Source organism: Corella eumyota, chromosome 3 (assembly GCF_963082875.1).
Source record: "Corella eumyota chromosome 3, kaCorEumy4.1, whole genome shotgun sequence".
In the NCBI taxonomy this organism is placed as follows: Eukaryota; Metazoa; Chordata; class Ascidiacea; order Phlebobranchia; family Corellidae; genus Corella; species Corella eumyota.
In genome coordinates, this window is record NC_137492.1 from 8,427,496 (window position 1) to 8,442,483 (window position 14,988).

Consider the following 14,988-nt stretch of genomic DNA (forward strand, 5'->3'; position numbering starts at 1 on the left):
CAGAAAACAAATCAGACATAGTAAAAAATTACATTCACATAAAAAAGCAAAGGTCAGTTACAGTAAACTACAAATCAAAAATAGCTTGAACTTGTACAGTTGAAAAATACCAACAAATAATTAACAAATGTAGAAATCAAATAAAAAAAACCTTTTCTTATATAAACTTAATATCATTCAGTAATGTAAAAAAAAAACTTGAAACTTAAAATTATAAAAAACAAGAGTAAAGTTATTGGGTTTTTGTAATTTTTTTTTATCTCGTAAAATTGATTTTCAAAGGTTCAAGCATGTGGTCGTAACCCAATGAAATAGAGGATTTCAACACCCCAGCTGCATGAGAGAGTTGTAGAGTGGCTTCTGGGTGAGAAGTACCGGGTAACAAAGTGCATTCTCTCTCTAATAGGGCTGAAATTCCTTCAAGCAAGTCATGGAACCCAAATGCCAGTGCTGCTCTTCTCAACCGATTAAGGTCTTTGTAAAACACCTTTACATAATATTAACTTTGTTATAATGCATGCTAAAATTAATGTAAAATCCTAAAAAACTAGGAAAATAAAAAATTATATCGCATATGTAAATTTATGGTTTGTTTATATTTTATAATAAGTAATACATGCCTAGTTTGCACGCGCATCACGAACATTAGTTTTTTTTTATTTTAAAGGCCTTTAAATTGAATATACAAATATATAGCATCTAATTAGCACTATGAAATATAGATTTTTCTTTTAAATTAACTATTACCTTTTTAAATAAACTATTAAGTTAGCTTAAAATATTCGTTGCAAAACCGCTTTTTCACCTGTGATTTTTCTGGTAATTTCTTTGCGCTTCTTAATATCTTTTGAATATCGGTTTGTAGCCCAGTTGCTCTCGTCCAAGTCACTGTAGGTTGGGAATAACTTCTTTTGTTGGTCTTTTTTGGTTGGACAGGAAAGCTAGGAAGATCGGGAACACCTTTTTTGTTATTAAGTAAATTCGATGGCACCATTGATATTGATCCCAACTGTTCCATATTCCCCATCCAAGGCACAGCATTGACTCCAGAGGAAAAAAGAGACAACACTAGGTTTGATTTTGTCTTGCTGTCTGCCCAAAAGTGTATCATTCCGTACCAATTTGGTGCAACTCTTACCATCGCCAGTTTGTTTTCGATTTTTAGCCCGCCATGTAGCATAACACTAAATGATGGGACAATTGCACTTTCTAATTTTGAGCTGGGGTTTTCTAATTCAATTTGTTCATCAACAGAAAGTAAAATATGCCTGTGCAAAAAAAATTTAAAAAATTTTTTCTTTTTATTTAAGTTTTCCTTGCATCAAAAAAACCGAGAGAACAAATACAGAATAAGCAATAGAATGATGTGGTAAAGAAGGGCAAAATCAATGATTTTAAATTTCATGCATGTCAAAATTATACATTTTTTCTTATATTAAACTTGAAATAATTTAAACGTTTTTTTAATTAAGAAGACTATTTAAAGATTGAACCTTTTTTTAAAAAACCTGAGAATTTGATAAAAAAAACCTTGATATAACTGGGGGATTTCCCACTTCTGAGACATTCAGAAACCCAAGAATATGAAATTCATCGTCAAATTTTCTTTCCGGAATTTTCATGGTTAATGGTGATGGATAAAGAGTAATCTGAAATTTAAAAAAAAACGGTAAAGCTGACCAAAATAATTATTTCAAAGTAAAAAAGGTCAGATTAATTAACAGACAATCTACTCAATAATATTTAAAACTGGAATAATCAACTCAAGGCTGTGCTGAGTAATAGATGTTAATTTGTGTTTAGGTAGTCAAGTCTACATTAACAAAAAATACAACAAAATAATAAACAGAATGTTTTAATCAACTTTTTTTTAAAATGTATATAATTAAAAAAAATGGGAACTAAATGAATATTAAAAAAAATAAGGGTAGGTAAGTGACTAGTAAAGTTTTTGAACATTTACAATTTATTATCAATTGTATTTTTTTAGTTACAATAAGAAAATTTTCAAACTAAAACAAACTAATCAAATTTGCTTACCTTATTCTTAAGACTCCCACAACAAAGAGTTGTTTCATATAATTTAAAATTTTCATTTAAATATTTATGTAAGGTTTGTTTTATCGCAGAAGTAGTCTGCACCTCACTATTTGCTGATTTTGCAAGACAACATATACTACCATTTCCTTAATATATACAAATGCTTTAAAAAACAGGAAGTTTGAAATCATTTCCTTTTATAGACATACACAATGTAATTTACCAGTATTAACTTTCTTGTGTATTATATAATATTAATGCCTGCCCTACTGGCTGTATGTTAATTTTCTTTGTAACTTGCAACTATTATTTGCGCCTGATAGTTTACCCACACACCACAAACAACATTTTTTTTATTTTGAAAGCCTACAAAATGGATTACAATTTTTTTACATATTGTGCTTAATAAACTTATATAGCCTTACCCTGTAGTGTGGTTAAGCGGTTATAACAGCGGACCCTGAGCCCAAAGGTTTCGGGTTCAAGCCGCACCATTGTCAAACTATTCGCCCTTGAGCTCAGCATTCATGGATAGCTCAAACACGTTACAAAATCACACCCCTACCCAATAAAAAATACAAAACCTATCACCACAAAGTGATAAGAAAAAAAGAAAAAAAACGCCCTTACCTTTGTTTTTATTAATAATGTGCTTTAAGTAATCTTCACATCCATTTGCTTTTATATTTTCTGTTGTATTTAAACATAAAAAATGAAGGTTGCATGGAAAATCAAAATGATTGTTCAAACAACTTCCCTCCTAAATAGATAAACACAAATTAATAAAACAAAATAACAGCAAATTAAAGCTTCTTGTTTATGTACTAACAAAAGAAGATAATTACCGTAGTATTTGGTAATTGAATTCTTCCATCTGTTAGAAAAATTAAATTGCATGACTCCATCGTTCCCCATTCTGATATAACTACTCTGTTTATATGTGTGATTAATGTTGAAACATTTGTTTTGTCTTTAGGTGAAATCTGCACAAATATAAATATATTAAATGGAGCTTTATAGCTTCCACATATGTATGCATGTCTAATTTAAAAGATTTTATAATTAAAAAATGATAATAATAGTAAGCAGGTAAATTACCACTGGCATATATTAATTGCAAATTGTAAATTCCTTTTTAAAACAATAAAACATAAAAAAATGACCGCTTGTTTAATACAGAGATAACCAACTAGGTAATAAGTATTTACTTTAAAACTTAATTAGTAACATGGCGGTAGTGAGGATTAAATTAATGACCCCATGTTGTCTAACCAAGTGTACACCAATTTGCCAGTTTAAAAACTAGAATCTATAATTTTTATATTATTTTACCTTGGAAATAGACTTTTCAGCTGTTGTAAAATCCCTTGTAAACTCACAAATTATTTCCACATCAGAAGAAAAAGCAATAATAGAAACGTGTTCCAATTTTAAATTTCTTGCGATGTACTTAATGATTTGGAGAGCACATGTCTCAGCTACTTGCAATCGTGAAGTTGAGTTGGAATGTGATTTTGGATCAACTTTTTGGCACATTGATAATGAGTTATCGATTGCAATAATGGTTGGCATGATGATAATGATAATCGACCAATCAGATTTGTGTTAAATAAACTAATAATCTGTAAATACTATATTATTATTAATAATATAATTAACACTTAAATGATATTTTATTTTTAATGTTGTAGTTGTATGACTAAGTTTATAGTCTTAACAAAGGGTATTTTTTTACCCCTGGCATCGACTTGATTTTAAGTTGTCTTAAGCGATCTTTTTATTTTAGTGATTTTTTAAAAAAACATATTTGGGGAAATACCCACAGATCCACTACACGTACGCCGTAGGGTAGTACTAAAATACGGGATGCGGAAAGTTACAGGGTGCGGGAAATACCGAGGCCGTATGTAAACGTTAACAAAAAATCGCTGAATGCGGAAAAAGACGTAACTTTTATACCCTTCCCTAATCTTCCCTTGCACTTTATAGTCGACTTCGCATCATTCCTAGGCTTTTAAAGTCAATTCAGCATTACCCCTTTAAATAAATATAGTAATCATCCCGCAGAAAAGTACATAAATTACGCCCCGTCCCGCATATCGCGAATTTTTGTTAACGTTTACATACCGTCCCGCACTATCCCGCATCCAAAGTATATATATAATATATATACTTTGCCGCATCCCGTACTTTAGTGTCGTCCCAGACGTATTCTTACTGCACTGCATGGTCTGAAGCTGTCTAAACAATGCTTTTTGAACATACAATATGAACAAAATAGAAACAGTGTTTAATATGTGCATAATAATTAAAATGCCCATAAGCAAAACATGCACATCTACGCATTACACAACCAATTTTTTTGTAGTAGTGCACAAAACTTTAAAGAAACTAAAACATGTGATATGTTAATTTACTCAAGCGAAACATGTTTTATTGTATATATCTTTATCCTCGATGTTGAAAGGCTAACTTCACGACCAAAGCTAATAAAGTAACATAAGTTACCCAGAATTAGTCTTTAGTTGCTATTGGCAATTTGGGATATTATAGAATATAGTTGCGCGATTAGTACGCTGTTGATTAAATGCTGGCTAAGCAGGAGTTCATACTGTTTATAGCGCCTTAGGGCGCCACAGCAAAAGAGCAGTGTGAATCGAACCCATGACCTTATGTAGTGTAGTAACCAAAGGGTTGTAACCAAATGCCAATAAAACTAAAAAAATGTCAAAATTGTTGGGACACCTTCATATTTAACCTAAAAGACCTTTTAAAAGAGTTAGGGTAAGAGGGAGTTAATAGTAAATGTTTTATAGTAAGTAAAATTGCATTTTGGGTATTTGGATTTCGGCTGACTATTTATTCCGTAGCCAAAGTTTTTTTTTTTGTCGATATACCAGAAAGCCTAAATTGACGGCAACAATTTATTTTCATCGTGACATAACATACAATCACTATTTTCCCAAAAATTTTAATATATCAATTAAATTTTATTTAATCTTACTATAAACACAGGAAGACAAATATAGTTGTCTATTTTCCGAAAAAAAAAACAACGTAACAGCGAATCAACAAACATGGCAACCAAGTTCGTGCGTTTACTTCAGCATATTTTGTATGTTTACCTAGAGTATCTCGTGAGTCTGACTGGGTATATGTTAACAATATTGGTTCCTGTTATAGTTGAGAAAATATTATGTGTTCCTATAACCCAAAGAAATTATGTATCAAATGGACTACCATTAGTTTTTTTCCAACCAACTTATTATTGTACAGACTTAATGTACCTTATTTTAAGCTAGTGCTGCGTTAGTTAGTATATTACTTGTCTTATCAAAGCAAATCGTTTAGTAATTTTGCATTAAAACACAGTGTATATACCGTTGTTTGTTCGCCTTTACAAAATTGTAGGGGTAAAATTACGTATTAATTTTCGCCATAGTATTCACTATTTTTTATCACATAACAGTAATCACTATTGTTAACATAAGCAAATCAGAATCAAGGCATTTCACGCACACTTTAAATAATTAGGCATTTCCTGTTGGCATGATGTGTTTTACTCGCACTAGCAACTTAAAAGATAAAACACCAGTATGCAAAATACTTTACCATATTGTATAAAGAAAATATTAAAAATCAAAGCTAAGCGTTACAACATAAATTGCTTCGCCCGTTTAATTAATTAACAAAAAGGAAGAAGTCTCAAATACGTGCAAATAAATTAAAAGATTTTTTAAAACAGTTAAGCCAAGAAAATAATAAAATACTTTTACGTTTTAGTAAGGGTATAAGAAACTTATAGCGTAGTAACTTAGGAATTTTTAACGACATTTTTTTCGCAGCAGAACTGTGAAACTATGTCAAATGCAATTCCAATTATTGATTTTGGTGATTTTTCAATTTTAAATTCGTCTACCAATCCTTCGTCTAAAGTAGCGAATGAATTATATTACGCACTGGCAACTGCTGGATTTGTCTATTTAAAAAACACTGGAATTTCTAAAGAATCTGTAAATCAAGTTAACGAAGTTACAAAAACGTTTTTTGAAGCTCCACTTGTTGAAAAAAATAGATATCGTATCGATATTACAACCAACCATGGGTATGATGGAGTAGGAGTTGAAAGAGTCAATCCAATGCGGCCAGCTGATTACAAAGAAGCATTTAATATTAATGGATGGGCAATTGATCAGTTTGATGTAAAAAATTGGCCGCTTGACATATCGCCTCTGTTATATAATGTGGTTCGACCATTTGTTAAACAGTGTGAACAATTAACTTTAAATATTTTCGAGGCTTTAGCAATAGGTATGCAATTAAAAAACCGGGACTTTTTTAAAGATTCGCATTCATCACTGAATAAAATCGGTAACGCTACAACTCTTCGCTCGTTATATTATCCTCCAGTTCTACAGAAACTAAAACCTGGTCAAATTAGACTTGGTGAGCATTCTGACTACGGGTCAATCACACTTTTGTTCCAGGACCAGGTTGGTGGGTTGCAGGTTAGTAAAATCTTCACAAAATTCTATCTGTCCTTTTTTAAAACAGTTTTTTTTTGTTAGGTTGAAAGTTTAGATGGTCAGTATATTAATGCTGTGCCAATAGATGACACAGTGCTTATCAACATTGGTGATGTTTTAGAATATTGGACAAATAATAAACTTAAATCAACTAAACACCGGGTTATAATACCAGAAAATGAAAAACGCAACACAATAAGAAGATCTCTTGTTTATTTTGTTCAACCGGACGACAATGTAATTGTTAATTCACCGATCGAATATCAGAACGAAACACTCAACGTTAAAAACAAAAAGTCGGTTGAACCTATTACGTCATTACAATATTTAAACAACAGGTTGTCTAATACTTATTAAACTTTAACAAAGTTTGTCATCCGTTTAAAGTTTGTTCTTAACAAAGTTTCTTATTAAATTGCAATTGTTGCATGTTTTTAATAAGTTATTGTTGTACATGCAGTGTTTTTTGTTTTGCCTTGTTTTTTGTGGCTTTGTGTATTTTACATAATCAAGAATTAATGTCTTCACAAAAACTAATTAAAATTAAAGTAAAATGTAAGAAATATGTTGGCGTCATAACTTTTATTTAGCAACCAGACAGTTTATAGATAGATTTCTAATTTGCTAATAATATTAACTATTGAAGATGGTACATTTACTTTTATGTTTCTACTTAATCGAAAATCCTTATTTTTGACGTCCTCAGTAAGTATCTTATTTCATGACGTCATAATGTTGGTAAACAAAAGTTGTTTAACTGATTTAAATTGCGATGGTGACTTAAAATTATTATGTAATAACATAGCTCTAAAAGTAGCTTAGGTAGTAAGAGAGCTAATAGAAATAATTAAGCTTGAAATATTTCTAAGAACATGCAAAAAATAAACGCATATTGACTTTTTTCACACTCTTTGCAACGTTTTAATCAAAATTAATTAAATCTTACTTATTATTTATTGTTATAAAACAAACAAAAAAATCGTCGTTACTGCCTAAATAATAAGTAACAAATTTTGTTTTCTTTGCTTAGCTTTGAGTTGCCTTTAGCAGTTTTAAATATAATGAACAATATTGCTTGATAATTATTCTGTCAGTTGACTTTTGCCTTGATAAAGGTTAATATTTAAGGGCGGAGCGAACCCGAATACTTTGGTCAGCGTACTTTAAACATAATGCCAGATATTTATTTTTTTTTATATGCGGTTAGTATTAGAATAATAGCGCCCCATACGGTAAAAGAAAAAAACAAGTTAGTGTGTTAACACCACTGTCATTCTGCTAGAATTTTTTTTTTTTTAATCCTAGCAGAACTCCGCATTTTTCCGCGTAAGTGCATGTTAATATAAATTGTTAAATCGGCAATACAAAAAATTAAAATTGATAAAATAATTATTGTTCTATTAATGTTATTCTTATTGTTTATCCCAATTTTGACTCCGATAATAAACCAATAATTTCGCAAGATGCAGATTTTTCGTTAGCGCCAATTATCGACCGACATTTTATATAATGTTAAATAAACAATATCAAAAGTTATAGTAAAATCAAAAAACAATAAAGAAACAAGATTTCGCTCCGACGCGAATTAAAATACTTTCCGACATTATGAAATAAAAAAAAAATTAACATCATAGGAAGCGAATTAAAAAGAAGGTGTATGTTAATTTTTAAAATAAACAAATTTCGTTTACGCGAACTATCGAACGAAAACTGACATCAAATATGTCGAAAATTCGACAAATCTTTTAATTTCCGAGTTAATTTAAAATACTTTCCGACATTATGAAGTTTAAAAAAATTTAATCACAGCTAGGAGCTGCAATTATAAATAGGTTTGCGCAGTTTTAAGTTGCACATTTTGCGTTTTTGCTAATTATCGACATTTTACATATCATAAAAGAAACAACATCCGGCTCCTTTAGGCGAAAAACGAAACCCACTCTCCAGCAGAAACTACTTTCCCAAAAAAATATACGAGCCAAATTCTATTCATAAATAAATAATTATAAATTAAAATAGCAGGCAAAGTTTAAAGCGAAACAACCTTTGTTTGCAAAAGTTATAGTAATTTCAAAAAACAATAAAGAAACAAGATTTCGCTCCGACCCGAATTAAAATACTTTCCGACATTATAAAATTTAAAAAAATTTAACATCATATTAAACGAATTAAAAAGAAAGTGTATGTTAATTTTTAAAATGAACAAATTTCGTTTACGCGAACTATTGACCGAAAACTGTTAACAAATATGTCAAAAATTCGACAAATCTTTTTATTTCCGAGTTATTTTAAAATACTTTCCAACATTATGAAATTGAAATAAATTTAACACCATATTAAACGAAATAAAAAGAAGGTGTATGTTAATTTTTAAAATGAACAAACCTAGTTTACGCGAACTATCGACCGAAAACTGTTAACAAATATGTCGAAAATTCGACAAATCTTTTTATTTCCGAGTTATTTTAAAATACTTTCCGACATTATGAAATTAAAAAAAAATTAACATCCTATTAACCGAATTAAAAAGAAGGTGTATGTTAATTTTTAAAATGAACAAACCTAGTTTACGCGAACTATCGACCGAAAACTGTTAACAAATATGTCGAAAATTCGACAAATCTTTTTATTTCCGAGTTATTTTAAAATACTTTCCGACATTATGAAATCCAAAAAAATTTAACACCATATTAAACGAATTAAAAAGAAGGTGTATGTTAATTTTTAAAATGAACAAATTTTGCTTACGCGAACTATCGACCGAAAACTGTTAACAAATATGTCGAAAATTCGACAAATCTTTTTATTTCCGAGTTAATTTAAAATACTTTCCGACATTATGAAATTAAAAAAAATTTAACATCATATTAAACGAATTAAAAAGAAAGTGTATGTTAATTTTCAAAATGAACAAACTTAGTTTCCGCGAACTATCGATCGAAAACTGTTAACAAATATGTCAAAAATTTGACAAATCTTTTTATTTCCGAGTTATTTTAAAATACTTTCCGACATTATGAAGTTTAAAAAAATTTAATCACAGCTAGGTTCTGCAATTATCTAAAAGTTTGCGCAGTTTAAAGTTGCACATTTTGCATTTTCGCTAATTATCGACATTTTAAATACTATAAAAGAAACAACATACCGCTCCTTTAGGCGAAAAACGAATCCCACTCTCCAGCAGAAACTACTTTCCCAAAAAAATATACGAGCCAATGTTAAATTTTTTTTAATTTCATAATGTCGGAAAGTATTTTAATTGGGTCTGAGCGAAATCTTGTATCTTTATTGTTTTTTGAAATTGCTATAACTTTTGCAAACAAAGGTTGTTTCGCTTTAAACTTTGCTTGCAATTTTAATTTATAATTACTTACTTATGAATAGAATTTGGCTCGTATATTTTTTTGAGGAAAGTAGTTTCTGCTGGAGAGTGGGTTTCGTTTTTCGCCTAAAGGAGCGGGATATTGTTTCTTTTATAGTATTTAAAATGTTGATAATTAGCGAAAACGCAAAATGTGCAACTTAAAACTGCGCAAACTTTTATATAATTGTAGAACCTAGCTGTGGTTAAATTTTTTTAAACTTCATAATGTCGGAAAGTATTTTAAAATAACTCGAAAATAAAAAGATTTGTCGAATTTTCGACATATTTGTTAACAGTTTTCGGTCGATAGTTCGCGTAAACAAAATTTGTTCATTTTAAAAATTAACATACACCTTCTTTTTAATTCGTTTAATATGGTGTTAAATTTTTTTGGATTTCATAATGTCGGAAAGTATTTTAAATTAACTCGAAAATAAAAAGATTTGTCGAATTTTCGACATATTTGTTAACAGTTTTCGGTCGATAGTTCGCGTAAACTAAGTTTGTTCATTTTGAAAATTAACATATACCTTCTTTTTAATTCGTTTAATATGATGTTAAAGTTTTTTTAATTTCATAATGTCGGAAAGTATTTTAATTTGGTCGGAGCCCTATCTTGTTTCTTTATTGTTTTTTGAAATTACTATAACTTTTGCAAACAAAGGTTGTTTCGCTTTAAACTTTGCCTGCAATTTTAATTTACAATTACTTATTTATGAATAAAATTTGGCTCGTATATTTTTTTGGGAAAGTAGTTTCTGCTGGAGAGTGGGATTCGTTTTTCGCCTAAAGGAGCGGTATGTTGTTTCTTTTATAGTATTTAAAATGTCGATAATTAGCGAAAACGCAAAATGTGCAACTTAAAACTGCGCAAACTTATTTATAATTGCAGCTCCTAGCTGTGATTAAATTTTTTTAAACTTTATAATGTCGGAAAGTATTTTAAAATAACTCGGAAATAAAAAGATTTGTCGAATTTTTGACATATTTGTTAACAGTTTTCGATCGATAGTTCGCGTAAACTAAGTTTGTTCATTTTGAAAATTAACATACACTTTCTTTTTAATTCGTTTAATATGATGTTAAAGTTTTTTTAATTTCATAATGTCGGAAAGTATTTTAATTCGGATCGGAGCGAAATCTTGTTTTTTTATTGTTTTTTGAAATTACTATAACTTTTGCAAACAAAGGTTGTTTCGCTTTAAACTTTGCCTGCAATTTTAATTTACAATTACATATTTTTGAATAAAATTTGGCTCGTATATTTTTTGGGGAAAGTAGTTTCTGCTGGAGAGTGGGATTCGTTTTTCGCCTAAAGGAGCGGTGTGTTGTTTCTTTAATAGTATTTAAAATGTCGATAATTAGCGAAAACGCAAAATGTGCAACTTAAAACTGCGCAAACTTATTTATAATTGCAGCTCCTAGCTGTGATTAAATTTTTTTAAACTTCATAATGTCGGAAAGTATTTTAAAATAACTCGGAAATAAAAAAAATTGTCGAATTTTCGACATATTTGTTAACAGTTTTCGGTCGATAGTTCGCGTAAACTAAGTTTGTTCATTTTGAAAATTAACATACACCTTCTTTTTAATTCGTTTAATATGATGTTAAATTTTTTTTAATTTCATAATGTCGGAAAGTATTTTAATTCGGGTCGGAGCGAAATCTTGTTTTTTTATTGTTTTTTGACTTTAATATAACTTTTAATATTGTTTATTTAATATTATTTAAAAGGTCGATATTTTGCGCTAACGCAAAATCTGCATCTTGCGAAATTATTGGTTTATTATCCGAGTCGACATCGGGATAAACAAAGAGAATAATATTAAAATTCATGTAACAATAATTAATTTATCATGTTTAGTTTTTTGTATTACCGATTTACCAATTTATATCAACATGCACTTACGCGGAAAAATGCGGAGTTCTGCTAGGATTAAAAAAAAAAAAAATTCTAGCAGAATGACAGTGGTGTGTTAACCTTACAAAAAAACACAATATTGTGTTTCTCTTTGCTCGTTAAAGTTTACACTTGTCAGCAAGTTTGTGAGTTGGCGTGCGTAGGCAAAATGTTTTGTAATATTGTAGATTAAAAATGATCGAAATTAGAACTAACTGTTATAACACAAATGTAAAAAAAAATTTTAAGCAGTAATGAGGTCAAAGAATATGACAAAAAGTATTAGATTCTTTACAATATAGTTATTTTAGAACAAGTATAATAAACTTATGGTGGGTATAGGTTTGATAACAAATGTGTTTTAATTGTTTCTAAACAGGTTTCAAAAATCATGACAGAGGCAATTCCAATTATTGACTTTAGGGATTTTTCGATTTTAAACTCTTCCACCAATCCGTCTGAAGTAGCGAATGAATTATATCACGCTCTTGCAACTGCTGGATTTGTCTATTTAAAAAACACTGGAATTTCAAAAGAATCTGTAAATCAAGTTAACGAAGTTACAAAAACATTTTTTGAAGCTCCATTTGTTAAAAAAAATGAATATCTTATCGATGTTATAAGCAACCATGGATATGTCGGAGTAGAAGTGGAAAAAGTCAATCCAATGCGACCAAGAGATTACAAAGAAGCATTCAATATTGGTGGATGGGCAATTGATAATTTAGATATCAAAAACTGGCCACTGGATATTTCTCCTCAATTTTACGATGTGATTAAAAAGTTTGTTAAACAGTGTAAACAGCTTACCCTAAATGTCTTTGAGGCTTTGGCAATAGGCATGCAATTAAAAAATCTTGACTTTTTCAAAAAATCACATACATTACTAAATAAAATTGGCAACCCCACTACACTTCGCTCGTTATATTATCCTCCTGTTAAACATGAACTAAAACCTGGTCAAATCAGACTTGGTGAGCATTCTGACTACGGGTCAATCACACTTTTGTTCCAGGACCATGTTGGTGGTTTACAGGTAAATGAATATATCAGTAAAATCATATTACAAAAATTATTTGTCCATTTTTAAAACAATTTTTTTTGGTAGGTTGAAAGTTTAGATGGTCAGTATCTTGATGTTGTGCCAATAGATGACACAGTGATTATCAACATTGGTGACGTTTTAGAATATTGGACAACTAATAAACTTAAATCAACTAAACACCGGGTTATATTACCAGAAAATGAAAAACGCAACTCAGTAAGAAGATCTCTTGTTTATTTTGTTCAACCGGACGACAATGTAATTGTTAATTCACCAATCGAGTATCGAAACGAAACAATCAATGTTAAAAACAAAAAGTCGGTAGAACCCATTACTTCATTACAATATTTAAACAATAAGTTGTCAGGTATTTACTGAACTTTAATGCAATAAGGCTACTGTTAGAAGTTGTTTGCTAAATGTTTTATTAAATTCCAGTAAGTGTATATTTTAGATGTGATATTGATATATATGCCGTGTTTTTGTGGTATGTGAAATAAACATAATTAAAATATATAACATAACAAAAGCTTAAAAAGAAATGTTAGTAATATGTTGACGTTAGTTCTTTTATTTAACAACAAAAAAGTTTATTATATAAAATATCGAGGCTTATAGGGGATATGTGGTGTAAAAAAAGATATATTTTGTAAACCTTGAAAGGTATTAATATTACGTAGAGTGTATCTCTACTTCCCTTTTTCTAATTATTTAAAAATCCTAATTTTAACGTCATCAGTATATGTGTAATTTCATGACGTCATAAATAGTGGTCAACAATAAAAGGAAAACTGATTTTAAGTAGACGTTGAATTGTTACATAATGACATAACTCCAAAAATAGTTTAGACCTAATGTTAATAAAAAATAAGCTTAAAATCTCTTTATGACCATATAAAATAGTAAATCGGCTATAGCATTACCTACACTTGACGTGTAATCACTTTTTTCACACCCTTTGCAAAGGTCAAAAGGTTAATGAAATTTAATTAAATCTCCCTCATCACCTGTTGCTTTAAATAAAAAAAAAGTTTTTTGGTTTAAAAAAATGTCTTTCAGCTTAAACATTAAGTAACACATTTTGTTTTCTTGGCTCAGCTTAGAGTTGCCTTTAGCAGTTTTAAATATAATTGACAATATTGTTTGACAACTAGATTTATTTGATAAATAAAATATGGTTCGAAATCGTTTGATTCTTTTTTATAAATATAATTTATTTAGTAGGTTTATTAATTAAATTATAAATTTAAATATGAACTTTTTTATATTTAAACCTAATTTTAACAAACGAACACGCATTCATTGATATTGTAATAGAAAAGTAAACTAAATTTAAAAGCAAAATACCGATCTTAATTTTTTAGTAATTAAACGAGTATTAAAATATAATAATAACAAAACAATTAAAAAAACAAAATTTACACATTTTTGACTTATACTGTAACATTTTACTTAAATTTTCAACCAATATTTTTTACTTTAATAGACAGCGAAAAGGACGATTTTTGACGGCGACCAGAACGCTATTAAATTATTCAAGCGTTAAACTCACACTGATTCGTTATTTTATAAAAAAAACTTAAAATAATGATTAAACGATATTTAGCTAGAGTTAAATATTCATTTTAAATAGCAACATACAAAATAATAATAACAACAACATATTAAAATTTCAGAAAATTTAATCTTTAAATTTTAATAATAAAATATATTAATTAGTAATTAGTGACATTTAAATGCCGTAAATAGGAGGTTTGCGATTCGTTGGGATAATAACAAACATACTAAAAATTTAGAACTTTTACTTTTAAAGAACAAAAGTTATCGTCTTTCAAAATTCTGACTAGAAAGAATAAAAACAATAACTAGATTTATTTGATAAATAAAATATGGTTCGAAATAATTTGATTATGTTTAGCATAAATTTTATTAAATGAAAAAAGATATGCGTAAACATTTACTAAGACTATTACATATCTTTGATTTTTAATAAAAAAACATGTATTGAAATAAGTCATTAGTATAAATTGTTTTTGGGGGGGAGACCCCAGACGAGAACCCAGACTCCACAGATAATGGCACATTTGCTCTTACATCTTATAAATAAATATC

The 14,988-nt window shown here is 29.0% G+C and overlaps 3 protein-coding genes across 3 annotated transcripts; 2 read left to right on the top strand and 1 right to left on the bottom strand.

The window, feature by feature from the left end:
- Positions 1 to 237: 237 nt before the first annotated feature.
- Positions 238 to 3,658, bottom strand: LOC145746313 (integrator complex subunit 14-like). The gene is made up of 7 exons (XM_082564570.1): positions 3,373 to 3,658; positions 2,886 to 3,023; positions 2,671 to 2,800; positions 2,041 to 2,186; positions 1,531 to 1,649; positions 806 to 1,268; positions 238 to 487 (listed from the first exon to the last, which is right to left on the bottom strand). Exons 1-7 carry the CDS (start codon positions 3,610 to 3,612, stop codon positions 257 to 259), a joined length of 1,467 nt encoding a protein of 488 aa, XP_082420696.1. The 5' UTR covers positions 3,613 to 3,658; the 3' UTR covers positions 238 to 256.
- Positions 3,659 to 5,832: 2,174 nt separating this feature from the next.
- On the top strand, positions 5,833 to 7,009 carry LOC145745736 (uncharacterized). The gene is made up of 2 exons (XM_082563889.1): positions 5,833 to 6,548; positions 6,609 to 7,009. Exons 1-2 carry the CDS (start codon positions 5,901 to 5,903, stop codon positions 6,921 to 6,923), a joined length of 963 nt encoding a protein of 320 aa, XP_082420015.1. The 5' UTR covers positions 5,833 to 5,900; the 3' UTR covers positions 6,924 to 7,009.
- Positions 7,010 to 12,214: 5,205 nt separating this feature from the next.
- Positions 12,215 to 13,941, top strand: LOC145745516 (uncharacterized). The gene is made up of 2 exons (XM_082563614.1): positions 12,215 to 12,867; positions 12,940 to 13,941. The coding sequence occupies exons 1-2, from the start codon at positions 12,223 to 12,225 to the stop codon at positions 13,252 to 13,254; spliced, it is 960 nt and encodes a 319-aa protein (XP_082419740.1). The 5' UTR covers positions 12,215 to 12,222; the 3' UTR covers positions 13,255 to 13,941.
- The last annotated feature ends 1,047 nt before the right edge of the window (positions 13,942 to 14,988 follow it).